At 43.1% G+C, this 27,159-nt stretch overlaps 1 protein-coding gene across 6 annotated transcripts in view; it reads right to left on the bottom strand.

Moving 5' to 3' along the window:
• Nucleotides 1–2,043: 2,043 nt before the first annotated feature.
• Nucleotides 2,044–27,159, bottom strand: part of AKAP10 (A-kinase anchoring protein 10) — a 60,069-nt gene continuing 34,953 nt past the window's right edge. For 5 of the 6 annotated variants that reach the window (XM_060290141.1, XM_060290145.1, XM_030861313.2 and 2 more), the window contains 6 exons: nucleotides 26,335–26,508; nucleotides 21,152–21,261; nucleotides 18,227–18,309; nucleotides 13,463–13,515; nucleotides 12,748–12,843; nucleotides 2,044–9,408 (listed from right to left, as the gene is read on the bottom strand). In XM_060290141.1, coding sequence (XP_060146124.1) covers nucleotides 9,403–9,408; nucleotides 12,748–12,843; nucleotides 13,463–13,515; nucleotides 18,227–18,309; nucleotides 21,152–21,261; nucleotides 26,335–26,508 — 522 coding nt within the window. In that variant the 3' untranslated portion in view covers nucleotides 2,044–9,402. Of the gene's footprint in view, nucleotides 9,409–12,747; nucleotides 12,844–13,462; nucleotides 13,516–18,226; nucleotides 18,310–18,331; nucleotides 20,278–21,151; nucleotides 21,262–26,334; nucleotides 26,509–27,159 lie in introns of those variants that run through there. The other variant, XM_060290142.1, reaches the window with a different exon arrangement.

The following is a 27,159-nucleotide window of genomic DNA, read 5'->3' as shown; positions in this document are numbered from 1 at the left end:
ATTAAACCAAAGAAAACTAGCTCTCCAGCCTCTTCACCGCACATCATCCAGACCTTCCCACTGCACTACCAAATGTTTCCCGTGCCAGCGGACGCCCTCTGCCACCACCTGTTTCAGAAGAATCACGATCTCCGTTTCTACAGAAGGCACAGAGGCCCAGAGAGGTGAGGGAAAGGCCGAAGACCCCCCAGCAAGGATAGAGCACCATGTGGAATCAAACCTACCTTCATTCAAACAAGCACAGTGCAAATAAGGTCTGGCCTCCTGGGTGTGGCTTCTTCCACCGGCCTGAGGTTGGACCAGCGGGGCAGTTCTCAAGTTTTCTCACCTCGGAATCCTTCATACCCTATGGGTGGGTCTCACACATTGAACCAACCTTCCGCCTACTTGTTGTTTTGTGCATCATGTGTCGGTCGTTTGGAAAATATTGGTTCATTGGGTTACGCTGCTTTTCCAAATATGACACATTTCATCATACAATATTTTAATAAATCACACATATATTAGAGCTCATCAGAAACGTCTTTCAGGAAGGGAAGCTATCAAGGCCTCCGTGGTGAATATCAGTTTTCCAAAATTCTAGTTTTTGCTTGAAAACTCAAATTTCATCCCGGGCAATAATATAATAAATACCGGCAGTGTTTTCTTCTCAAAGTGATAGGCTCGCTTCCTTCATTTTCACGAAAATGTCTTCGCAAAACCCAAGCCCGAATAACCGGCTTGTCGAGTGTGCTCTCGTGGGGGTCCACGGCGGGTGGCCAGAGCTTCCCGGGAGACAAGCATCACCCCTCGCTGTGCAGACGGGCTTCCTGTGTCCTTCCTATGTTGTCCCACGTAACATTAAAAACAGGCACTTGAGAGTTGAGATTTAATAAAATTAATAATTGTTACTGCTTCATCAAGACACTCTTATGGGAAACTGGCTCCCTTTATTTAAGTGCCAAGTGCCTGGTGGGGAAAAGTACAGTGACCCCTGGCACAGTGTGTCCAGATTCCTGCTAGGGGGTCACCATCGCTTTTGCATCATCAATGCAAATATTCACATAGTGAAAAAGACAATTCACGTCTTAGTGTTACTACGAAAATAGTTTTGACCTTGCAGACCTTCTGAAAGGGTCTCAGGACACTTGAGCAACCTGTGAGCTGCTGGACCTGGGTTGCGATATCTACCTCAACGTCAGCCTCTTGCCGCCAGCAGGTAGGGACCCCTTCAGCCCCTAAGGCATGGGGGGCCTTGGTTGCGATTCTGGGCAGATGAGCCCAGGAAGACCACGAGCTGGGCCTGGTCCATTTAAAGCAAACTTTCTCTTTTCTTCTCCAGCATCTCCTGGGCAACGCTCCCTGGTTGGGACCCTTCCCTGGGAAAAGCTCACGCACATCGGGTGGGGCAGACAGGGCCAGGACCCAGCCGCGATAAGGCCGAGTTGGATGCTGTGTGAGGATGTGCTTGGGGGACTCAGGGGGACCGGACATCAGGGAGGGTCTTGGAGGAGGGGGAGGAGTGAGTCTTCGAAGGGGAAGGGCTTCCTGAGGCAGAGTGTAGGGGGGAAGTCTGCAGAACCCCACAGGGGAAGAGTGTGGGGAGGCGGAGCTAAGGGTCTAGGGTTCCAAGGTCTTGGAGGCTGGGTCAGCCAGGGCGTTCAGTGCTAAATAAGGAATTTGGATTTTATTCAGCAGACCACAGGGAGGTAATGAATGATATAAGTGATTCTATATTTAAGGCAAGCCCCAATTTTCCTAAAGAAAAAATTAAAAAAAAAAAAAAAAGGGTATCGTGCTTCCCTGGTGGCGCAGTGGTTGGGAGTCCACCTGCCGATGCAGGGGACACGGGTTCGTGGTGCCCCGGTCCGGGAAGATCCCACATGCCGCGGAGTGGCTGGGCCCGTGAGCCATGGCCGCTGAGCCTGCGCATCCGGAGCCTGTGCTCCGCAACAGGAGAGGCCACAACAGTGAGAGGCCTGCGTACCGCAAAAAAAAAAAAAAAAAAAGTAAGGTATCAATCTGAGTTTAAAGTTTTTGGAATGTTGACAAAATAGTCAGATGTCTAGTTATAATATCTAATTTATTTAGTTACACATGCATATTTAAAATAACATTATATACAAGAATACATCAGTACAAAATATTGCTTTTTTTCCCCATCTCACATTTCAAGTAACAATGTTATTCACACTATATGTGCATCTGGGACACCAAAGTCTTCATCACGATAGAGCTACGGTTTCTCCAAGTGTTTCTGCTTGTATCTAAGTTGTTTACGACGCATGAGACACGTGTCCCACACTGGTACTGGGAAGACTAACCCAAGTCCCACATCAGCACGGACCTCCCCAGCCCCCGCTTGTCATCCTTATAACAAAACTACTCACTTATTGCTTTTGAACTTGCTCTCTGACGCTGGTTTACAAAGCCCAACTCTAGTAACAGTGAGGGGAAAACCCCTGGGATCACTCGCAAGCTTCTTCTCACTCCTCTTTCAACCCATTCCAATAGGAGGCATCTGTAACCCTGCAAAACTTGCATGGCTGGAGGTTGCCAGGGGCTGAAATGTGAGGGGAAACCAGAGGTAGAGCAGTTGCAGGAGATGACAGTCTGGCCATGGGTGTGACTGGAGAGCCCCAGGCGGGGTCGCCATCATGGACAGTGCAGTTTGCTGGGGTAGGGGTGAGAAAGGGATGAAAGCTCCGAAGAAAGAGCCAGAGTGGGCCGGGGCAGGACCCCGCAGGGGCTTCCCGGGACGACCCACCCACCCCGTGTCCCCCACCTCTTGTCTGATGAAAAGCTTTAGCCTCCTAGGCCTTCCCCGAGGTCCAAAGAGCAGATTTAATCAGAGAAGTGAGAAAATGCAAAACCAAAGGGAAACAGTCAAACAGAACAAAATAAGAATAGTTTAGCCATAGAACAAAGCCAAAAGACCTTTAGTTCCTCAAGGGCTATAGATAACATCCTGAGCCATATCCTTGAGCCGTTTTGCAGATACTGAAACCCCCACCAGGTGGAAGAAGTTAGCTGCCTGCTGACCACCAGCACGCAGACCCCAGACAGGTTGGAACCAGAAGGCTGATGACTGGGATTCTTGAGCCACCACCCTGTTACCACACCTCCAGCCAATCAGAGAATTGTGCACAAGCTTATCACACACCCCTTGACCTTTTCCCTCACCCTGTCTTTAAAACCCTTCCCTGAAAGCCCTGTGTCTTTAGAGCAAGAGCTGCCAGTTCTTTGCTTGGGGTTCTACAATAAATGCTGCACTTTCCTTCACCCTGTGTCAGTGGCTTGGCCATGCTGTGCGCAGGTGAGTGGACCCGAGCTGGGTAAGAAGATAAGAGGACAGCCTCCTCAGGCAGTAACGGAGGATGTGGAGTGCAGACATGGCAGGGCTGGGCCAGCAGTGGGCAGTCATGGGCGATGCTGATGTGGAGTCCTGGTCCATTTGGGGGAGGGGAGGGGAGGGGAGGGTACAGTCTTGAGGGAACAAACAGTGGGCATGTTCCAGGGCAAGACTGCAATCAGGAGTCCACGAACCTCGGGTCCACCTAGGCTGCCCCCAGCAGGTCACTCACCCCAGCAATGCATCAGGGTTTGTTTCCTAGGCAGCAAGGAGGGTGGGCAGTGTCTGCTCTGGGGACACGCCCACAGCTGGCCCCCAGGAAGCGTGTGCTGAAGGGAGAAGACAGAGGAAGGGGAACAAGGCACCCGAGCCCTGCGGGAGGGACCTGAAAAGAGGCAGCAATGGAGAGGGGGCAGGAGAGGCCTGGTCAGGGCCTCAGGGGCAGGTGGCATCGAGGACCTGGGGGACAAGTTGGAAGGAAGTGGACCAGGCAGGATTTGTGCAGAAGCTTCCACCGGGACCCTGGTGTGACCCACCAGCCCGGACTCAGCCCTGAAGGGAGGATACGTGCACTGTCCCCAGCAAATGCACTGGGGGCTGAGGCTGGTCTGGGCCTCTTCCAAGCCGCACCCCCGGGGGAGACACCTGCCTGGACGGCCTCAGACCTGCCCAGGCAATGAGACAGCGGGTTGGCGTCTGGGTCCCCTCGGCTTTGACAAATACCTGAATACTGATAAAGGATTTATGTGCCTGAGTGAATGAGTAATAGATCTCAAATTACACTTCTGTGGTCCAATAAAAGGGAATGAAAACATGTGTTTCCCAATTTACAGGAGAGGTTCTAAGGCCGTGATTCTCAAAAGTGTGGTCTCGTGAGCAGCAGCAGCTGGGAATTTGCTAAAATCCACATTCTCAGGCTCCACCCTAGACCTACCAACTCAGAAACTGTGGGCAGGGGGGAGGGGTGGAGGCCCAGCAATCCATCTTAACATGTTCTGCAGGGGATCCTGAGGCACACGCAAGTGTTAAGAACCGCTGCTTTGAGCTAATGGAATGTTTTTAATGGCTGCCTGGACTTGATTCCCCTGGAGAATTCCTTTGCCTCCAGAGCCTCAGTCTCCTCATTTACAACGAGGGAAAAGTACACACTTAGAAGACTGTCACACGGGTTACCTGAGAGAGGCCGGCACACGGCAAGTACACAAGTGCTGGTTATTCTCGTGAAAGGAGAACTCGGGAGGGGCTGATCACCTCTTGGCATCAGCTCAGTAGGGAGCTGGGTTTTCCAAGCTTGGGGTTTTTATATCACCTGCGTGTAATAACTCTACATTGGTCCCCTTGTTTCTAGCTTCTAAGGCTCCACATTTTCCGGAGCTCTACAGAGAGCCCCACGGGGCTGTGGCTGCTCCTAGGCCCACCCGAATCAGAGAGCAGCCTGAAGGGCCCGGGGTCAAGGTGCCCACCCCTCGCTGTCAGCCAGGTGACGGCGAGGAAATGGAGCCGCACAGCCACCGGCCCTCTGGGGGCACGTGGAAGGGCGCGGGCAAGAGGTCACTAAACCTGGTGACCTCTGCCAGGAAGGGCTTTGGGAGGGTGTTAAATCACTGGCTCAAATGGCTGTCTTGGGGCTTCCCTGGTGGCGCAGTGGTTGAGGGTCCGCCTGCCGATGCAGGGGACACAGTTTCGTGCCCCGGTCCGGGAAGATCCCACATGCCACGGAGCGGCTGGGCCCGTGAGCCATGGGTGCTGAGCCTGCGCGTCCGGAGCCTGTGCTCCGCAACGGGAGAGGCCACAGCAGTGAGAGGCCCGCGTACCGCAAAAAAAAAATTAAAAAAATAAAAACAAAAAACAAAGGGCTGTCTTGAGTGAAAAATACCAGCACCCACTTCAGATGAAGCTCCAACCTCTACCTCCTCGGTAGAATGGAAGCTCCAGGGGGCCCAGAGGTTTTTACCCCTTCCTGCGTCCCTGCACCATCAACACTTTGTAGGTGAACATCTGCTAACCCGGCAGCTCTCTCATTAGAAAGAACAAAGGGCCCTTTGCCAAGACGGGGAGCTCTGCTTGGTCTGGAGGCCCAGCTCGAGCCGTTCCATGAGGTGCCCGCAGGTGGGGTTCTTACCGGGATGGAGGTGGAGGCCGGCTTGGGATCATTTCGGGCTAAGCCTGGCGGCTACTCAAGATCGGGGAGTCAGGCGTCCGAGGAAACGCCACTGTCACAACCCTCACTTGCTCCTTGGCAAATGGCAGCTGTCTTTGGCTGAATGGAAGCCACTCTATCCGGGCACCTGCCCGCCCACCGCCGACAGGGTCCAGCCACCCCTGCCTGGGCTCACGAGTGCTCCCTCGGGGGCAGCTGAGGAGCAGCCCCGTGGGTGCCCCATCGTGCCCGGGCAGTGCGCCAGCCAGAGCAGGCAGCGTGGAGGGACCAGACGAGGAAACACCCGTTGGCATGAACCACGAAGCGGGAAGAGCTCCAACTCCGACTGACAGGCAGCAGACGGGCTTTCCTCCGTGGTCACGAACGCCCTCCAGGCTTTTGCTGGCCCTTTCCACCCACCCCCCGAGTCCGCGTAGGACCCCACTTCCTACTCTTGAGCCCAAGCAGAGGCCTCCGTGGCGTCCCAGGGCTCATCTGCAGAGGGCCCCACACAGCAGCTGTCCTGGTGGGTCTTTGAAGCTGTAACCTTGAACGTCCTGCTGGAACTTACTCCTACTTCCGGCCCCAGCCAAAGGCCAGACACCTTGCCTAGTACGTAGAAATGGTCAGCACTTACAAAGTTTGTGATAATCATTGCCCTCCCTCATTTGAAGTTTTTATCACTCATTAACAGAAATGCCCTTCTATTTCTGGGTATTATTGTAGGTGCTGAAAGTGGGAATGGTGTTTATCCTTCAGAAGGAAGTTGGGAAGCGTGCAAAGGCCCTGGTCCAGAAGGTGACCATCCGACAAAAGGCCAAAGACCTGCCCTTTTCCCAGGTCTGAGTAACTCCCCCCTGGAAAAATGAGGGAGTGTCTTTTAGTTCCGTGAGTTTAGGATTCCATTTTGAGAGAATATACAAAATGACCAAGGAAGGTTTACTGAAGAAAAATTCTCCAGAATTCACCAGTATTTTGCAAACATGCTGAGCACATGCGATCATTAGTGATTACATCAATCTGGTAGTACTATAGTCAAGGTCCTTTTGGTTGTGCAAAGGAAAAACTCCCTTGAGACTGACTTTTAAAAAGCCAAAGTGCATCCTAAGGATACCCGAGGAATTGATGGAGTCCACGGCAAGGATGCAGGACTAGAGCCAGAAACCTTCACCACCTCCAGGCTACAAGGCAGCTGCTCTCACCCACTTGCTCTCGTGTCTGTCATTTCTGCTTGTACAGATCTCTGCTCGTCCACGTGGCACCAGCTCAGGGGTCCTGACTTGCAAGTGCCCCATACGTGCTATCACCCCAGACAGGGACTGGGATGTCTCCTGCCCTTTGCAAAATTCTTTGGATAAAGAATGTTCCTGGGTCTGTTTGGATCGGGAGAAGATCAACCCTGGTCTGATCAACTGGTGTGCGGGGGAGGGGAGGGACGAGGTCCTTGTGTACAAAAGGCCCCACAGCAGGGTAATGAGAGAGGCGCCCACCGCTTCAGCAGTGCTTAGCTATCAGTACTTAAAACAAAGACGTCTGTACTTTTCTATTCAGAGCGACCTTCCCCTCCAAATGCTTACTGAACTAGCCAAAGCTTCAGAAACGTAAATGACCGGCATTTTACAAACTTGTACTGAAGCTGAAACCCAAGCAGAAAAGGTTACAAAAAGTTGCTCCCTGTTTTACTGCCCTTCACTGGGCTAGGTTGGTACTTGTTTTTTTAATTTTCATCACATCTTACATGAGTGATGAAGACACGCCCAGTTACAAAAGGTACCCCCCTTTTCACTGACTTTTTTTTTTTTTAACAATATGCACTGATGTCAACATCGTGATAAACCTGGATGTTCAGTTGATTCACTGCACCTAGAAAAACCCTGCCAGGGAATCCTATTTTGTGGGCACACCACACAGAGCCTGGCACTCGAGGTCAGATGATTCCAATCCTAATCTGAAAATAAGCGCAAGGAGCTCCGTGAGAGCATATGTCTCGTCTGGCTACCAGTTTCAGGCCACACTTTGCTTCTGTGTCCTACAGTGGGCGGGGCAGAAAAAGTAACCCAGTCTCAAACTTGCTATTCTTTTCCTTTTAAGAACCTTACAACTACCGACATCTCTAGCTCCGAAGCACACAACGCACACAAAGACATGACTGGACAGTATCTTAACTGAAAGCACTAGTTTAAATAGCCTAGAGTCTTAAGGAAAATGTTATTTCAAACCATGCAGAGGCAGCAAGAGTCACCCAAAACCACAGTTTATTCTATGACCTTTATATTGCTTTTCTGTTATTTAAAGGTTGAAGCAAAGTGAAGTGGATGGAAATATTCTGTTAAAAGAACAAAGTGAGTCAATCACAGCATATGCATCTAATAACACCTCAGGTCTATGCCATACGCTCCAAACACAAGGCTGAGTCCAGGAGTGGCTCATGTTCTGGGTTCTTGTAAAGCAAATGGAAATATTGGGAAGAATCAACACATCCCAACAGAGGAGCCATAAATGCCCTGAAAGCAGAAAGTTGACACAATTTTAAATATAATTCATATATATATATTTTAAAATCAAACACAATTAAATAGAATATGGTTTAAGTACATGAATACTTCACTTTAGAAGAATAACAGAGGTGGTACATAGTACCAAAAACTCATACACAGCCTTTCTGCTTCTTCTGTTGATGAAACAGTGCATGTCTATACAACCAAATATTGCAGTGGAATAAATTCTCTGTTCATTCAAGACTTTCTCAAGGACAGAGGTGATAATTATATATTCATATGTGTATATATGTATTTTTTGCAAAGTCTGAGCAAAAGCAGTAACACCTAAGAGAACGTTCTTTCCCTCCAACAGTCCGTGTGGTGAGGCAGCACTGGCACCGCCTGCATGGAGTGTGCTGGCCGACAGGGCGGCCCCGCCCATGGCAGCGAGGTCCAGACCCTGAAGCTGACCAAGTGGAAGTGCAGGGAGGGGCCTCTCGTTACCCCACAGACAGAAGAAAAAGGCCACAACCTGCACATCTCCCAGCGCAGAGCAAAGAAGAGGAGAGAGTCAGAACTGAGTGCCTCTCTGTCTCAACACCTGCCCGCCCACCTTCTTTAAAAACTCTACAATCTGGGAATAAACATTTTGTTCAAGGAACCACAGGGGAAAACTGGAGTGATGGCTGTTGCACATCCCTTTCCACAAGTACTCTGAGGGGAGGTGACGTCACCGGAGCCCAGAATCTCGGAGGAGCAAGTCCTACCACTTGCAGTGCAGAGGCTCGCCCTTCCGGCAGCGAGGGAGCTGGTTTTAAGAGTACTGCGTCTCAGGAGCAATTAAAACGTGAAAACCATACACTGTCACCAAAGGGGAGGACAACGTCACCAAGACTTGACTCACGGCCCGTGAGCTTCCTCCCAAACTGACGCCTCTGTGCAGACCCCGCTCCCCGGAAGAAAAGCCACCTGCTGGCGCCGCACTGCCTGGCTCCTGAGGGGCCGACTCACCTGCCTGTTCAGGAGACCAAGCGAGGCCCCTCTGGTACCCGCTGTCTGATGCTGTTGGGGTGGGTCACCGCCAAGGGAGGTGCATCAAATACCGGCTCTACGCCTCTGCGTCTCCCATGGCGTGTGGCCCCTGCCTATCCCAGTGGAGTAACACTCTTCCACACATGGGTTATTGCCATTGGAAAACTAGTAATTCTCTAGTAATGTAAACAACACCACTCTGTCTCTACAACCTTCACTGTGTGATCAACATGTGCAGATGTGTCTACGCGACACTCTGCCGACGGTGGAAGTCTAGGATTGTCTGCCATTCTTTCTTGGGAACAACAGTGAGAAGAAATACAGTGCTCTGTTTTCACTGGCTGTGGGGAAGAATCCAACCAAAGGAAAAAAGTTCTCCTATTTTCCAAAAGCAGATTTCCTTTATCTCAGGTCTTGAGTCATAGCTGATGAAAGAAAGGAAAAGAAAAAGGTAAGGTACATTTCTACAACCAGTGACACATTACCATCACAGATTAAGGAAGAAGGGCACCAACACTTACACTTGGTGAGCGCCTACTACATACCAGCGCTCATGACAGCCAGGACCCGACTACAATCACGGGAGGTAAAATGCCCTAATTATCTTCATTTACAGCTGAGTGAATGGAAGCCTAAGGAGGCCAAGCAACCCACCTGAAGGTTATATAACGAGGACTGGCACCCAGACTTGCTTTTATCTTTCCGTTTTGGCAACAGATATTAGAACGAAACATCTACTTTTTGACAGATAATTCTGCTTCTAGGAATTAACTCTAAAGCATACTCATAAGAGAGGGCAAAGACTTACATACACATTCATCAAAGTATTGTTTGTAACAGGGAACGATCCCAAACGACCTAAGTGACCATCCACAGGGGATTCATTAGATGAAGACAGAGCCATAATATGGAATGCGCCAAAGCCTTTAGAAAGAAAACAGAGAGCTTTGATCTTCTGGCCTCCTAAGACCAAGCTTCTGAGGCTGAGTCCTCTTTTTCACTGCACTGGGGAGGAAACAAACATCACAGAAGACATGGTCCCTGCTATTTGTGAGATGGGACATAAACACATGAAACAATTCAGTAATGCTGTGAGGTCATTTACATTAAATGCCCAAGTGCTTTCTATAGACAAATGTAGAGTAGGTGATTCAAAGCAGAGAGGTATCCACAGGGGTTAAAGAGGGGTTGGGTACTCCTTTGTGGGTGCAGGACTTCTCACATTCACACATTCATGGAATGAGAATTACAGGGGATCTTATGAGATTTTCTTGTCCAACTTCTCTGATCTACTGATAAGGAAATGAAGGGACCAGAGAAAATTAACTTGCAAAAGGTCACACATACTAAAAATGGACTGAACGAGGTCTGCCGGCCTACTGCTTTTTCCATACCAATACACTGCTGATTCCTAAAGGACAGGCAGGACAATCATCTTGGCCAGCCAAAGAGAAGGTCTAGCAAGGTTAAACGCAAAATATATCTGTGTATCTTAGAAATGAAAAGCATATGGTAATAAAATCTGAACACACAACTCCAATGAAAAGCCTTAAGTTTAAACATCTGCTTTCCAAAATGGTTTCTAAAGAACATTTTCATATTGTCAAACATTTGATCATCAACATGACAATGGGGAAGCACAAAAATAACTACCTTGCACTTCTTTATACACCTTTACCATGTTATTTGCTATTCTGGGTTTGACTGAGCCAGTGAATATAGGCAAAAATTATCACCCTTACATAGAAAAGAGGATGGAGTCTGCCAAAGTAAACAGAGTTTTGGTATGAATCAGCTCAGTGAAAAGTTCAAAATTAAACCAAGCTCTGGTAATAACAGAGTAAAAAGTTGGCTACAAAGATAGCAAGGAAAGGTGATGCTGGACCCAAATCTAAGTTCACGCCTCCATCTGAACATAGGTAACTAACACAGGTAACTAACATAGTGTTCCTAACTCCTGATAAAGTAGACAGAAGAGTTTAACACCTTCACAAAGAGTCTGAGCAGAGGTTCTCCTATCACATGAAGTCTTTGTGAGTCAACTCAAGTTACAGAAAGCAAAGGTGGTGGAGGAACTGGGAGTCTTTGCCTGAAGAGATAACTGGGGGCGCTAAGGGGCTGCCTCCAATTTGCTGGGTTGTTTGTGTGGCTCTTGTGGGCACAGCTGGTGAAGCCATAGAAAAACAGAGTATTCAGTTGGGGGCAAGTCAGAATTTCCTAATAATTACTGTTGTTGACCTCCAGGTAAAGATGGCAGATTGATCACATCCATTCAATTCACTCCTTCCTAAAGTAGTACTTAAAAAAAAAATAACCCAGAGAGTCCGCCTGCCGATGCAGGGGACGCGGGTTCGTGCCCCGGTCCGGGAGGATCCCACATACCGCGGAGCGGCTGGACCCGTGAGCCATGGCCGCTGGACCTGTGCGTCCGGAGCCTGTGCTCCGCAACGGGAGAGGCCACAACAGTGAGAGGCCCGTGTACCGCAAAACAAACAAACAAAAAACCAAACAAAAAAACCAAAGTCACATGAAAGGGAAAAGTGAGAGAAGAGGCAACAACAAAATGGAAGAGTGTAAATGACTTAGTAGATCCAAAAAAAAAAAAAGTAATCGAGATTCACCTTTATCTTTATTACTTCCTTCTTCCTGCTTTCTTTGGGTTTCATTTACTCATTTTCTAGTTTCTTAAGATAGAAGACTGTGACTTTTCCTCTTTTCTAATATAAATATTTAATGCTATAAATTTACCTATAAGAACTGCTTTAGCAGTATCCCACAAATATAGGTGTCCCTTAGTAATGGTGGGGGATTGGTTCCAGGACCCCTGCAGATACCGAAATCGGAGAATGCTCAAGTGCCTTCCATAAAATGGCACAGTATTTGCATGTAACCTACACACCTCATCCTGTGTATCTGAAATCACCTCTAGCTTACTTATAATACCTAATTCAATGCAAATGCTATGTAAATAGTTGCCAGGCCATGGCAAATTCAAGTTCTGCTTTTTGGAACTTCATGGAAATTTTTTTTTTTTAATATATTTTTGATTCGTGGCTGGTTGAATCCATGGATGTGAAACCTTCAGAGTGGAGCCCACGAATAGGGAGGGCAGATTCTACTATGTTGTGTTTTCAGTCCAAAATATTTTCTAATATTCCTTTTGATTTCTTCTTTGACTAATGGGTTACTCAGAAGTATGTTAATTTCAAAATATTTGGGGATTTTCCACATATCTTTCTTTCTCTTTTATTTTTTTTTGGCTGTGCCACACAGCTTGTGAGATCCTAGCTCCCCGACCAGGGACTGAACCCAGGCCCTCAGCAGTGAATGCCCAGAATCCTAACCACAGGACAGCAGGGAATTCCCTCCATATATCTTTCTGTTACTGATTTCTTGTTTAATTCCTTTATGGTCAGAGAAGAAACTGTATGCTTTCAATCCTTTAAAATTCATTGAAAGCTTACAGTTTGTCCTCCCTACACTTTGGAAACTGCTTCCAGGAAGTGAACTAGGGATCATCTCAATGTTACCTTCCTTTCAAGGATTAAAGTCCTCTACTGCGTGTTGTCTAATATCTGGAAATAGCTGTTTCATTTAGTTTGTCAGTCTTCTAGTTGTTTATAATGAGAGGGCGATTCCTATAGCAGTTAACACTTCAACGGCAGAAGCAGAAGCTCCCTTATGTCCTTTTAAATTTTTGTGTCTCTGGGATCTAATTCTCTTCAGTTTTACACACGCTAGATCAGAACACAAATCATCCTTACCTTTGTGGACTTCTCTAACGGCTGATCACACTGTGCCTGCTGCATAACATCACTGACTATCATTTTAGCAATCTTCCAAGCTAGCTCTTCCTGGGCCTATAAAAGTAATTAAACTGTTGATAATGGTTATTTACTAGAAGAATAAGCCAACATTATTAATGTTCTAAACACACCTGTATATGCATATCATTTCTACTTATTTGGGAAGAAGCACGTCCCCACGTATGAAAGGACCCAGGCCACCCTCTGGTCGTGATATATTAACATGCTCTTCACTGTCTGTCCGACATCATGACTATTTTCATGTTAGGTGGTCAAAACAAAACATCTTTCTTTTTCCACTCTCATCTTTCAATGTACTTAACTATTCAAAAAGCAAGCCTCTACTTCTGAAAGTATAACAGACAGTGAGGAAGGAAACACTGAGCTTTTGTTTCTACACTGTTACTGGTGCCTCTGCTGATTAATGGAACCTTGACTGCTTGGATATTTTTCACTGGCCAGACTCTGGACTGAGGATACCTCCACTGCCTCTACCAGGCAACTGTGAGATGCTACGGAGGGCCAACCCCTTCTTGTTATCTCCTAGATAAGGAAGCAGCGATGTACCATGCTGCTTAAGCAAGGGAACTAAGGAAAGAGAAAACTCGAAACCTTGCTTAGAGTAAGTGTCCCTTATAAACAGGAATCTGTTTACACTAAAAGCAGAATTTACCTCATCAGTATTTCCTTGCACCCATTTCTTCATAGCTTGAGAGAACATGGATCCTAGTAAACAAAGCCAAAGTTGAATGTAGACCTCATGCATAATTTTACATTAAAAAATGCTCTTATATAAACATCTATTTCCCAGCTTTTAAAAGATATTCTTTTTTTAAAAGATGTATCTTTTTTAAAAGATACTATTTTTGGGGTACAACCTCACCCCAAAATTAAGGAATATTACCATTAATAAAAACTGATTATATTGGCTCCATAGCAGAGTATTTAACTTGCAAATATTATGGTTTGAAAAACTTTGAAAAGCTGTTTTAGAGCTCTAGATGTTTCTTCTATTCTCCTCACTTGATGAAAGAAACTATCATCTAGTGTTAAATCTGCAGTAAACATTCAAAGATCAAATAAAACCATGACCAGGATCTGGTCTTGAGATAAGAATCTAGCAATCCATCAGGAGATGTCATGTATATAAATCTTTTGGATCAGCTCCTATACAAAAGGGCTTCCAGTGCAGATTATGCTGCTACATGCTGGATCTCTGGTCTGTGTAAATTTGCTGGGTAAGATCAGAGTTTTAAACAGCCATGCTCTGTCCAGGCCATAATACACCTCAACTTCCCAGGAGACACACAAGTCTATCTACATCTGTACTCTAGATGCTGAGGAGTCACCAAGGACGTAGGCTAGCCTCTATTTCCAGGTATAAAATACACAGCTTATCCTTTCATTAATACATATAGGCTCACATCCTAACTTTGCCTTAAACCAAGTGGTTGGTAGATTATTTCTTAGGCAAGATCCTGATTAGTTCAATGACTGGGATACGCTATAGTAAACTGCAGCATTCATGAAAAAAAACAAAACCTGGAACCTTTCCCCTTATATATTTTTATTTTATTTATTTTTTAGAACAATGGCTTTCTTTTTTATAAAATTTATTATTTATCTATTTATTTTTGGCTGTGTTGGGTCTTCGTTGCTGTGCACGGGCTTTCTCTAGTTGCATCGAGCTGGGGCTACTCTTAATTGCGGCATGTGGGCTTCTCATTGTGGTAGCTTCTCTTGCTGCGGAGCACGGGCTGTAGGCGTGCGGGCTTCAGTAGTTGCAGCACGTGGGCTCAGCAGTTGTGGCTCGCAGGCTCTAAAGCGCAGGCTCAGCAGCTGTGGCACACGGGCTCAGGTGCTCCGCGGCATGTGGGATCTTCCCAGACCAGGGCTCGAACCCGTGTCCCCTGCCTTGGCAGGCGGATTCTTAACCACTGAGCCACCAGGGAAGCCCAATGTTTTGTATTATTAGCTAAAAGTTTGAACACTGATCTAGTTAAATTTTATAGCCAAGCAGAGCCAGCAGGGCCACAACATTACATACTCTGCCTATAGTCTCACCCCTGCCGCAATGCTCTGTCCTCGGGCTCCCCTGCAGTCACCCTGTTGGCAGCGTACTTGTGAACACTTCCTCCTCCTCTTCTAATGCCCTCTAATGTCTTTGACTCCTGTGCATCCCTGCCCCCTTTAACAAGGAGCTTCATCAGGATTCCATTCCGTTCAGCACTTTCTCTCTGGGGCATCTCATCCCCTCCTGTGGCTTTAACTTCCTTCAAAATGCAAATAACTCAAAAACTTGTCATTGGGTGTCAAATCAATACTTACAAATTGTCCTAAGGCACCTCAAACATGACATGTTCCGAGTTGAGCTCTTCTATCTCCCATGTACTCTTTTTCTTGTAGCCTCTATCTCAGAAATTAATTTAATCCTCTGTTAAAAATTAACATCATAATGCTTCATCTAGAGAACCGATATTAGAAAACTCATCTGCTTTCCTCATCTGCTCTCCGTAGGAAATCTGTCGCCAAATTCCACCTTGGATGTAGTCTCCTGAATTCCCCCTTGGAAGTCTTATAAATCTGATCTTCTAGTTCCTGCTACCACTACCTATCCTCGGATCCTCTTTTTCTTCTATCTACATTACTAGCAAATTATACTACCTGACTACTGCCTGAATCTCTGATACCAGTCTCTCCCCAACTCCAACTCATTCGCAGACTACAGCCAGAAAAGTGCATCTCACTGCACTCTGATTAGAAATCTCCGGTGCTCAACAGACAGTACCGCAGGCTTCTTAGTATGACATGCGCGGGCTTTCACAGCGTACACGCGGCTCTGTCTCCCACCACTGCACCGGTGCACGAGGAGACTGCCACTGCAGGGACTACCTTCTCACAACATCCTCTACAATTCCTTCTTGTTACACCTTCTCCTAGATGATGTGAAGGTAACTTTTACAATTACCTTGCTTGCCCTGAAAGCAAAGTTCTCACATTCTCAGAAGCTTCTGAGATACACCCGCCCCAAAACATAGCCCTTTCTTCTGTGCTCTACTATCAGAGCTTTAAAATCCAAAATGAAACTACAGGTTGGTAAATGACAAACATTCTTCGCAGCTGCCCTCAGCAAGGAGATGAAGGGGGACGAAGCAGAGCTGAACTGCAAACAAACGTGGTGTTCTGAACCAAAGCTCGAGGCTGCACTCTATCTGCTCTGTGATCCGTAACGAGTTACCATTTCCCTGATCCTCAACTTCTTCACCTGTAGAAGAAGGAGGCGGTACCCACAGATGTATCATCTACGATTCGAATGAGCCAGGGCTTAGTCCCCCGTTCCGCTCAGGTGTCTACTCAAAATGCTACTTCCTCAGTGAGACCTCTCCTGACAACCACTTCTAAGACTGCACTACCCACCACTCTTCCAGTCCCTCACTCTGCTTATTTGTCTGTGTATAAACACAGACAGACAGACACACACACTGTATTTATCTGTTTACTGTCCCTCCACTATAACGTTAGTTCCATGAGGGCAGGAATCTTATTTTCTTCCCAGTATTTAGAGCAGTAGATGCATATAGTAGGCACTCAAATGTTAGAATGAATGAACAAACGAATAATATGAAGAGACTGAATGAATAGAATAAGCAGAGACAGTGATTTGGGGAAAAGTTTTTTGTACATCTTACCTTCATCATTACTCATATATCTTTAACATATCTTAATTCATATAATACAAAAACAAACTGCAAATACCCAACACCTATTCTCTGGAGCAGCAGCACCTTATGAGCTGTCAAAGGAATAAGACCAGCTTCAGAAAAAAAACCCAAACAGCTCAGAGACTCTATTATTACTGGAGACCCCATTACCCTCTCTGACAGAAGCTACCTGATGACAGTGGAGGCATTCCTGACCGATACCTCCAGAGGTTGTCCAGCACTTTCTCTACACCTAGGCTACCACTGATCTCTTCCTAGTATTCAACTTCTACCCAATAAAAGACACTACTGGACTGTAAGTTTCTTAACAACAGGCTCTGTATCTTCTAACTGCCCCGTGAGTCTGAGTGCACGGAGGCACTCAATAATTATTTACAGAATGAGCTGTGCAGACTTCCTTCGGTCTTTACACTTTCCCAACTGTGTACCTCAGACTTCTCTGGCTAAATAGGAAATAAAATCAATTTTTTGGATAAACTAATAAAGACAAATAGGTTAACAGGCCCTTTCTTCGTTTAAATTATTTCAACAATTGTTGCACTTTTTGTTTACTCTGTTAATTTATATCTGACCCCAAAGTAGATTATTCATCAACATAAAAGTGGTGCAGGGCTTCCCTGGTGATGCAGTGGTTAAGAATCCGCCAATGTGGGAGACACGGGTTCGAGCCCTGGCCCGGGAAGATCCCACATGCCACGGAGCAACTAAGCCCATGAGCCACAACTACTGAACCTGCGCTCTAGAGCCCATGAGCCACAACTACTGAAGCCCACGTGCCATAACTACTGAAGCCTGCGCGCCTAGAGCCCGTGCTCCACAACAGGAGAAGCCACCACAATGAGAAGTCCGCGCACCACAACGAAGAGTAGCCCCCGCTAGCTGCAACTAGAGAAAGCCCACGTGGCAACGAAGACCCAACACAGCCAAAAATAAACAAACAAACAAAATCTAAAGTTAGTAACTATTAAAAAAAAATGTGGTGCAAATCATTACCTAAACAATTCGTGTATTAAAAAATAAGATAAACAGAATAGAAATGCAGTTCAATTCAATAGGAAGACTGCCAATAGCTCTTAATTTTAAACACACTTATCAAAATGGAACATTTTCTTCTAACAAAAGTTAGTATCTTTTACTCAAGATAATACTGTCAATCCAATCACACTGAAAATTTTCTACATATTATCGAATGGACCCACAGTGGTTTCCTAAATCTTCCTGTGTAAACCAACTGTTTGGAAGCTGAGCTCAGTCACAAAGAGTATGTCTGTGTTTAACTCTTGGAATTAACCAAGCACTCTTTTGCTGATTAAACAAAGGATTTCAATTTCAACCTATTAATATTTTCCACATATATTTCATAATAACTTTCAGCAATTTAGAGGAAATGTAGTAAAATAAAGGGTATCAAGATAAGCCTCAAGTCCAACCTGGATTGGGTATTTTGCCTTTAAATCAAAAGGTGAAGAGTATCTTTTCATGCAGATGCGCCTTCTGTAATGGTAAAGCAAGTTCAGTAACTTCTGATTCAGAGAGAGACTGCACTGAGACCTGATTACACGAAGCCCTTGCACTCGCTCGTGACTATAAACCCAAGGTCAAGAGATGGCAGTTATCTGGCAAAATAGACAGTTTACACCTTCAACGATCCTTTACTTACTGTCAGTAACTAATGTGAGTAAAGGCTTGATACAACGTATAAAAACACCACAAACCTTTCGATTTCTTTACATCAGGTTCAGGCTCAGATTCTCGGATGAACTGCCCCAAGTCACTAACTCTTCCAAATGTCATCTTCCTAAATAAGTATGAAAAGAACATACTTTCTAAAAATCAATTTAAAATTTAAAAAAAATATTTTTTAAGCATCTTTTCTAGATCTAGAAAGCTAGAAATACAATTTATATCTACCCCATGTTACTCTAAGTGGGGCTAATTTCAAAAAGAACTGTCCCCACAGAAAGCAATCTTTAATTCAATGCAATTCCATTCAAAATCCTCAAAAAGTTTATGAAACATATGAGTTAACAGATAATTCACAGCTCTAAAATTCATACAGAAAAGGCATGCGCATAGCCAAGATAATTCTGTAAAAGAAACAAAAAGGTAAGACTTGCCCTAACAAGATAAAAATATAATTATATACATTATAAAGCTATAGTAATAGAAAGCAAAGTTAAAAGGCAAAAAATACAGTGAGAGGTCTTATTTTTAATAGATGCAGTAACTGATAATTAATAACCATAAACATACAGAACTCCAACAAACCACTAAGAAATTACCCAACAGAAAAATGTGAAAAAGAGATGATAGTCAATTCACAGAAGAAAAACCTGAACAACCAACAAACATGACAAGAGAAGCTCAATCTCATAAGCAACAAACCCAGATTGGTAAAACATTTAAAGTCTGATATTATTTATTGTTGACAAGGATGTGGGGAAAATTAGTAACTTTATTAATGATTGGTAAGAATGTAAAATGTACAGATCCTTTTACAGGTAAACTGTAAACTGGTTAAGGGCTATGAAAATTTTAAATCTGCTTCTTGGTACAAGGAAATATAAAAGGAAGTCTTTGCTATACTGTGTATCACAGTAAAATTGCAAGCCATTTAAATAACCCATTAATACCAAAATAGCCAAATAGTAACATACCACATTATGGAAGATTTTGCCACAGTTATGAGCTATAATTAATATTATTTATGGAATACTACAACATAGTTAAAAATGAGGTAAATATGTACAGACTAACACAGAAAAATCTCCAAACTCACTATGAGTGAAAGCACAAGATACAGCATAGAGTATAACACCAGTTACATAAAAATAAGCAAACAAAAATATACACAATAACATAACAGTGACTATCCTGAGAAGGAAGGGGGGGGAATAAGCATTGGTGTGTAATCAAAGGGCACATTAGCCTTATCTGTAAATTTAATTTTTGTAAGAAGAGATTAATATATTTGTAATTAAAAGTTAAAAGAAGAAAAAAGAATCCTATGATGCCTATATATTACTTCATTTCTGGCAAAGTGAATCTTATTTTAGAGACAGCCTTCCTAATAAGTCATCAATGAATATATGGGTGCCAATATAGCAACTGATACAAATTTGTTTGCCTTTAGAAAAATTTCAGGAAGATGCTAAAACCATAAAACTAAAACAAACACTGAAAACTATCTCTAAAGATGGAGAAAAATAATTATTTCTCTATTTATGACCCATTTTATAATTTAAAAAATATGTATATTATACACTATATTTTACAAATTTAAATTTTATAAATTAAAATATATTTATTTTACACACACAAAAAAACTATAGAAGTAAAACATCTTGCAATTGATAGACTTTCTTAAGTCAGGTTTGAAATAAATGAACCAACCATTCCTTAAGAATAAATATCATCTTTGGGAATTAACTCATTTAGGCTTACTGTCCGCCATTTCCTAAAATAAGAAATAAAGATTACTACAACACTGATACAGCTGAAGACAATGTGGTCAAAATAACCTTCTATTTACTTCAAAGAATTTTTCAGACTTCTTGGTCTCCCAAATATCAATTTACTTTCTGGTAAAAGCAATTAAACATGTTGAAATCCCTTTTTTATGGTACTGCCAGGACTGGGGTGAGGTAATCATGCCTTTACACCGGTTTCTGTGTTTTCAAGCCATCTTTAGGGAAGAGGAAGTGATTTTATGATTTGATCTGTGGTAAGGATCAAGAAGTGCTGTAACACAGGAATCACTGTCTTTCTGTTACAGGAAAAAATAAAGAACCAAGTTAATTCTTAAATACAAAGGAATCATTTTATTCCATTTTTCCAAGTATAGTTGGTTCTCCGTATCTGCAGGTTCCACATCCACAGACTCAACCAACTGCCGACTGAAAACTTTAGGAAAAAAAAAGCCAGAAAGTTCCAAAAAGCAAAACTTGAATTTGCTGTGCATTCCAACCATTTACATAGCATTTACATTGTATTTACAACTATCTACATAGCACTGACATTTTATTAGGTATTATAAGTAATCCAGAGATGATTTATACAGGCTTAAAATACTAGGCCACTTCCTATAAGGAACTTGAGTATCCTCAGATTTTGGTATCCGAGGGGGTCCTGGAATCAATCCCCTGCAGTTACTGAGGGAGAAGAGTAACAGTTATACAGTCCATGATGAATGATATCGGCATCTTTGTAGTTTAGTTTTGGTTTTAAGAGAGAGACTTTGAAATAGCTAACATATGAATCCAATGAAATGTGGAAGAGATAGCCTAAAACACACTATGTAAACATGACACTCATCAGAGTCGTATATGGTGGTAGAATGATGATGTCAATGATATTTACCGAGTGTTCACTGACATCCGGCAATGTTTTAAATGCTTTTCACGTATTATATCATTTAATCCCCTCACCAGCCCAAGGAAGCAGGAATATTATCCTCATTTTACAGATGAAAAACCTGAGACACAGAGAGGTTAGGTAGCTTGCCATAAGCGGCTGAGCCAAGACTGAAACCCAGGAAGTCACTCCTGAGCCTTCACCCTTAACCATGCTCTAGTGCACTGCAGGTATATTCAAGAGAGTAGAAAACAATTTTTAAATTAAAAAATAAAAAAGATGCTCACCCTGCATACGTCCGTTGATACAAAGATTCTGGATCCAGACTTGCAGCATCCACAATTATCGCTTCATCAAAATTTTTCAGAATTTTAACACTGGCTTTTTTCACACTAGACTACAAGAGAAATTGTGAAATTAGTAGTATGTTATTCAGGAGTCAAATCAGTCCTGGGTTTGGAATAACAGATTCGTACAAAATCTTCAGTGTTTGAAACACATGCACTTTTCACTCAACCCTGTCACTAATGAGATGTTTAACAGCAATGATTCTGAAATGTCATCTTGAACATAACTACAGGAGGGAAGCACAATACTAAAGCGTACGACACATGCGTCTATGTGGCAAATGTATTTTCCTTAATGACTGAAGTTCCAACAAACGTGCTTATGTTCCCAAACGTGCAAAACTCCCATTCTTCCAAGCATATGTATCTTGCCTAATAAATGTAAAGCCCAACTTTTACAGGATAAACATGAATGCTTTTGATTCTCAGTGTGGCCGTGTGACAAAAGAGAAGACAAAGGAAACTTTCTAAAATGACCAGCATTCTATCTCCTACTCCTCATGCCCACAAAAAAAAAAAGCAAGTCATAATTGGTACTTCTGTGAAATACGGAGGCATGGGTTGACCCAGAAATTCCACTTCTAAAAATTCAATTATAGACAGACTCACACTTATGCAAAATGACTTATACACAGGAATACTTATTGCAGCATTATTTCAAGTAACAAAAGACAGGAATACATTTAACATCCATGACTAAAGCACAGGTTAAATTAAAAAAATAATTGAACAGACACTTATAGAACACCCTATGGTAGGGGTAAAAAGGGCTCTCTTTACATGCTGAGAAGGGCACATAATTAAAAAGAAAGAGGCACCAGAATAAAAGAACAGAGAAATACTTCCATGAGGCCGCTGAGGTAAGATACCAAAATGAGATATCACTAGTAAAGAAAACTACAGACCACTATCTCTTAGGAGTACAGATGCAAAATCCTCAACAAAACACTAGCAACATATAAAAATAATTATATACCACAACTAAGTGGAATTTATCCCAAGAATGCAAGGTTGGTTTAACATCTGATAATTAATTAATGTAATATACCATAATGACAGAGTAAATCCCCAAAACCCACATAATCCCCTCAATTGATACAGAAAGAGCATTTGATAAAATCCAACAGCCTTTCATGATAAAAAACATTCAGCAAATTAGGAATAGTAGGGAACTTCCTCAGCTTGATAAAGAGCATTTATAAAAATCCCACACATCACAATAAATGATGAAAAACTGAAAGCTTTCTCCGAGAAATCAGGAAAAAGACAAAGATGCTCACTTTCACCACTTCTATACTGCAAGTTCTAGCCAGAGCAGTTTAGCCAAGAAAAGGAAATAAAAGGCATCTAAAGTTGATAAGAAAGAAAACTATTATCATTCGCAGATGACATGACCTTACATATAGAAAATCCTAAAGAATCCACAAGAAAACTATTAGAGCTAACAAATGAATTTAGTAAAGTTGAAGGTACAAGATAAACACACGAAAAGCAGTTACATTTCTATACACTTAGTGAACAATCAGAAAATGAAATTAAGAAAACAATTTCTATTTATAATAGCATTGAAAATAATAAAATACTCGGGGATAAACTGACTCCAGGAGGTGTAAGAATTGTACATTTCAAACTACAAAACACTGCTGAAAAAAATTAAAGATGGCCTAAATAAATGGAATGATATTCCATGTTCATGGACTGTAAGACTTAATATTGTTAAGATGGCAATACTCCCTAAAGGAATCTACAGATTCAGTGTAATCCTGACCAAACTGTTAAAGCTGATCCTAAAATTCACACGGAACTACAAGGGACCCAAATAGCCAAAACAATCTTGCAAATGAAAAAAAAAAAGTCAGAGGACACACAGCTCCCGATTTCAAAACAGAGCCTGCAAACCACAGTAATCAAAACAATGTACCAGGGCTTCCCTGGTGGCGCAGTGGTTGAGAGTCCGCCTGCCGATACAGGGGACACGGGTTCGTGCCCCGGCCCGGAGAGATCCCACATGCCGTGGAGCGGCTGGGCCCGTGAGCCATGGCCACTGAGTCTGCGCGTCAGGAGCCTGTGCTCCGCAGCGGGAGAGGCCACAACAGCGAGGGGCCCGTGTACCGCAAAAAAAAAACACACAAAAAAACCCCCCAAAAAACCAATGTAGCACTGGTCTAAGTACAGACACACAGATGATGGAGTCGAGCTGAGAGTCCAGAAGTAAACCCATCTATCTAAGGTCAAATGATTTTCAACAAGGGTGCCAAGATCATTCAACGGTGAAAGAGTAGTTTCTTCAATAAATAGTGCTGAGACAACCAGATATCCACATGTAAAAGAATAAAGTTGAATCCCACTTCATATAATACATAAAACTAACTCAAAATGGACCAAAGGCCCAAGACTCTTAGAAGAAAACAGGTGGGGGGCTTCCCTGGTGGTGTAGTGGTTGAGAGTCCGCCTGCCGGTGCAGGGGATGTGGGTTCGTGCCCCGGTCCGGGAAGATCCCACATGCCGCAGAGTGGCTAGGCCTGTGAGCCACAGCCACTGAGCCTGCGAGTCCAGAGCCTGTGCTCCGCAATGGGAGAGGCCACAACAGTGAGAGGCCCACGTATGGCAAAAAAAAACCCAAAACAAACAAACAAACAAAAACAGGTGGGTATGGAGAGTAACTACTTAACGGACACGAGGCTTCCATTTGGGATGATGAAACATTGTGGTGATGACTACACAATACTGTGAATATACTAATGTCACAGAATTGTGTACTTTATAATGCTTAAATTTATGTTAAATGAATTTTACCTCAATTAAAAAAAATTGTATTTCTAAACACGATGAACAAGTTGAATGAGATTGGGAAAACAATTACATCTATAATAGCATCAAAAAGAATAAAACATTTAGAAATAAATTTAAGAAAAGAAATACTGAATTATACTTGAAAACTACAAAGTATTGTTAAGATGGCAATCCTCACCAAATTGATCTGTGGAGTCAAAGTACTCCCTCCCTATCGGAATCCTGACTAGCTTTGTCGTAGAAATTGACAAGCTGACCCTAAAATTCACATGGAATTGCAAAGGACCTCACACAGTCAAAACAATCTTGAAAAAGAACTAAGTTGGAGGACTCTCACTTCCTGATTTCAAAACTTATTACAAAGCAACAGTTACCAAGACTGAGTTAAACAGATATCATTCGACCCAGCAATCCTACTCCTAGGTATATACCCAAGAGGAATGAAAACCCATATCCACACAAAAATTATACAGTAGCATTGTTCATAACGGCCAAAAGGTGGAAACAACCCAAATGTCGATGAGCTGATGGATGAACAAAGTGTGGTGTGTCTACACAGTGGAATATCATTTGGCCATAAGAATGAACAAAATTCTAATACATGCTAGAAACACAGATGAACCTTGAAAACATGCTAAGTGAAAGAAGCTAGTCATAAGGATCACATATCGTATGGTTCCACTTATATGAAATGTCTGGAATAGGCTATAGAGACATAAAGTTAAAGTAGATTAGCAGTAGCCTAGGGCTGGAGGACAGAGGATTAGGAAGGTGATAGTTAAAGGATACAGGGTTTCTTTCTTGGGTGAAAAAATGTTCTAAAATTGATTGTGGTGAGAGTTTAGCAACTCTATAAACATACTAAAAAACCACTGAATTATACAGTGTAAATGGATAAATTGTATGGTATGTGAATTATATCTCAATAAGGCTCTACAAAAAAAAAAAAAAGAGAGAGAGAGAAAAGAAAAGAGGAGGATAGTGACCGGAGCGGGGGCGCGAGTTTCTGACCTGCTGGTAACGAGGCCTGTGCCTTGATCTGGATGCTGGTTACATGGGTTAGGTCTGCTTACCGAAATTCTTTGAGCTGTATGCAGTTATGAAATGTAGAGTTCTCTGTGTATGTTATTATACTTCAACCAAAAATGTAAAAATACATTTTATGGTTAGCAGCTAGACCTTTTAAGTACCCAAATAAAAACAAAGCATTCCAGCTTATATCAAAAAACGAAATGGCAACCACACTCAGCAGGTCACCTCCTATGCAACCTCAATAAGAGGAAAAGGTACTGAGGACAGACAGCCTTGTTGACGGCAAGAAAACTGCACTGTCTTAAAACTTAAGAAAATTTATCCAAGGCCCAGGGTCAAAAATTATTTGCCAATAGTGATGAGAAAATAATTATGCTATATTATTAAACTGACAGTGGAAAAAACTAGACAGAGAATATATTCATGGCTCTGCCACTTACTGTGTGACTTCAATAAAATCAATTGACTTTTTACTACCTCCTTACTCTGTTCTTGGGCATAACCCACTTGTGTGATTTTGCAGATAGTCAGAGAAGGCCTGATATATGAAAGCACTCCAAAAAAACAAAAAAGGTTAAGGAAATGTACAATGGCATTATAGTTCAAAATGAAACCAAAAGCTCTTCAGTGAAATATTAATAAATCCAGGAGTTCACTCAATTATTCTCTAAAAGAGCATTCCAAAATTAGTTACTAAAATTTCCCAAATAATTATACAAACAACTTTTCAGAGGCTATAAATATGTCATGTGATTTGATTATTTAAAGCAAGAGCTGGGTTTCCCTTGTGGAGCAGTGGTTAAGAATCTGCCTGCCAATGCAGGGGACACGGGTTCAAGCCCTGATCTGGGAAGATCCCACATGCCAGAGAGCAACTAGGTCCGTGCGCCACAACTACTGAGCCTGCGCTCTAGAGCCCAAGAGCCACAACTACTGAAGCCCGGGAACCTAGAGCCCCTGCTCTGCAACAAGAGAAGTCACCACGAGTAGCCCCCGCTCACTGCAACTAGAGAAAGCCCGCGCACAGCAACAAAGACCCAACACAGCCATACATACCTAATAAGTAAATAAATGTTTAAAAAAATAAAGCAAGAGCCGCAGTGTCAAGCAGAATAATGGTCTGACATCTTTACAATATGACACACTGTTAATCATCACAAAGACTTTGGTTAGCATATATAGTAAGTAAGCTAATTTTATCACTCCTTTGTTTCTTCTACCACCTAAAAGCTACAAACGGGATCTGATGCTAAGATCTGAGCGAAACAATCCTGGCGCAGAGTCACAGGGGTCACTACCTGCACAGCAGAGCTGTCGGCCGACCCGGGGTGGGAGTCCTCAGTGGGGCCGGCAGAGCCCAGAGCCGTCAGCAAGACACCTCCTCCCAGGAACTCGTCTCCACGAACCGAATGGATGAGATCATTCAAATATTTATAATAAAGGTTGCTGGACAAAAAGCCAGGCAAAAATACCTGAAGAGAGGATACAATTTATTTTAAAGTTGAAATCAAATACACTAAAACTTTATTTTACAACAAAATTTTACTTTCAATGCTACCAGTTAGCACACATGATTTTACTCCTCTTACACTCCAAGTATTATCCCTTTGTACACAGTTTACATTGTAACTAAAACTACAATGTGTACAATTTATAGATTTTTTCCCTCAGAAAACTTGCCATGAAACTACTGAATGGACTTGATTATCTAGACTTCTTAGATACCAGGGAGGGATCTAATTTGAAGTTACATTTTTCTTGTTTGTTATAAATATTGAAGTCTTTGTGTATATACTGATTTTCACTTTTGATCTGATTTCCTTAAGATAAATTACCAGGAGTGTGATTACTAAGTTAAATGATATGAACATTTTAGCTTTGATAAATGTGGAGGATGCATCACTAGCATCATCAAGGCATCTGTTTTGACATGGGCTTCCCAACACTGGGTTCTGTCTTTTCAAATAGTTGTTAAATAAATGTCTAATGGTACATGGATACTTTTATTTCCATTTAAAAACTATTAATGATGTTAAGTTCCCATCTTTATTATTGGCATTTCCTATTACCAACTTTTCCTTCACAGCATTTAGCACAACTGTAAATATTTACGTCTGTGTTTA

Source organism: Globicephala melas, chromosome 20 (genome assembly GCF_963455315.2).
Source record: "Globicephala melas chromosome 20, mGloMel1.2, whole genome shotgun sequence".
Classification (NCBI taxonomy): Eukaryota; Metazoa; Chordata; class Mammalia; order Artiodactyla; family Delphinidae; genus Globicephala; species Globicephala melas.
Note: the sequence above shows the minus strand (reverse complement) of the source record. Positions and strands in the feature narration are given on the sequence as shown.